Raw genomic sequence first — 244 nt, 5'->3', positions numbered from 1 at the left:
GTTAAAGGCCTACGAATCATCCCACAATTTAAAGCCAGTGACTATTGTTCCTGAAAATTAGTTACACAACTTCCTCTGTCACGTCTTACCTTCAATGGATGTACTGTGAGAAATTCTTGCAACACGAGCATCAGCTCTTTCTCTTACTAGCTGGTAAATTGCCTCACAGTCAGATCTGCTAGCTCGTCTAATAGCAACTTGACTCATCTTTGCCGGAGCTACCTGCAAAAACAGAGGCTGGCAA

General features: G+C 43.0%; 1 protein-coding gene across 1 annotated transcript in view; it reads right to left on the bottom strand.

Moving 5' to 3' along the window:
- Nucleotides 1-244, bottom strand: part of LOC119592337 — a 6,896-nt gene that overhangs the window by 6,108 nt on the left and 544 nt on the right. Inside the window, exon 2 of the mRNA XM_037941163.1 lies at nt 90-222. Coding sequence (XP_037797091.1) covers nt 90-222 — 133 coding nt within the window. The remainder of the gene's footprint in view (nt 1-89; nt 223-244) is intronic.

The sequence above is a fragment of the Penaeus monodon genome, chromosome 30 (assembly GCF_015228065.2).
Source record: "Penaeus monodon isolate SGIC_2016 chromosome 30, NSTDA_Pmon_1, whole genome shotgun sequence".
NCBI lineage: Eukaryota > Metazoa > Arthropoda > Malacostraca > Decapoda > Penaeidae > Penaeus > Penaeus monodon.
This window is presented reverse-complemented; position numbering and strand designations above follow the sequence as displayed.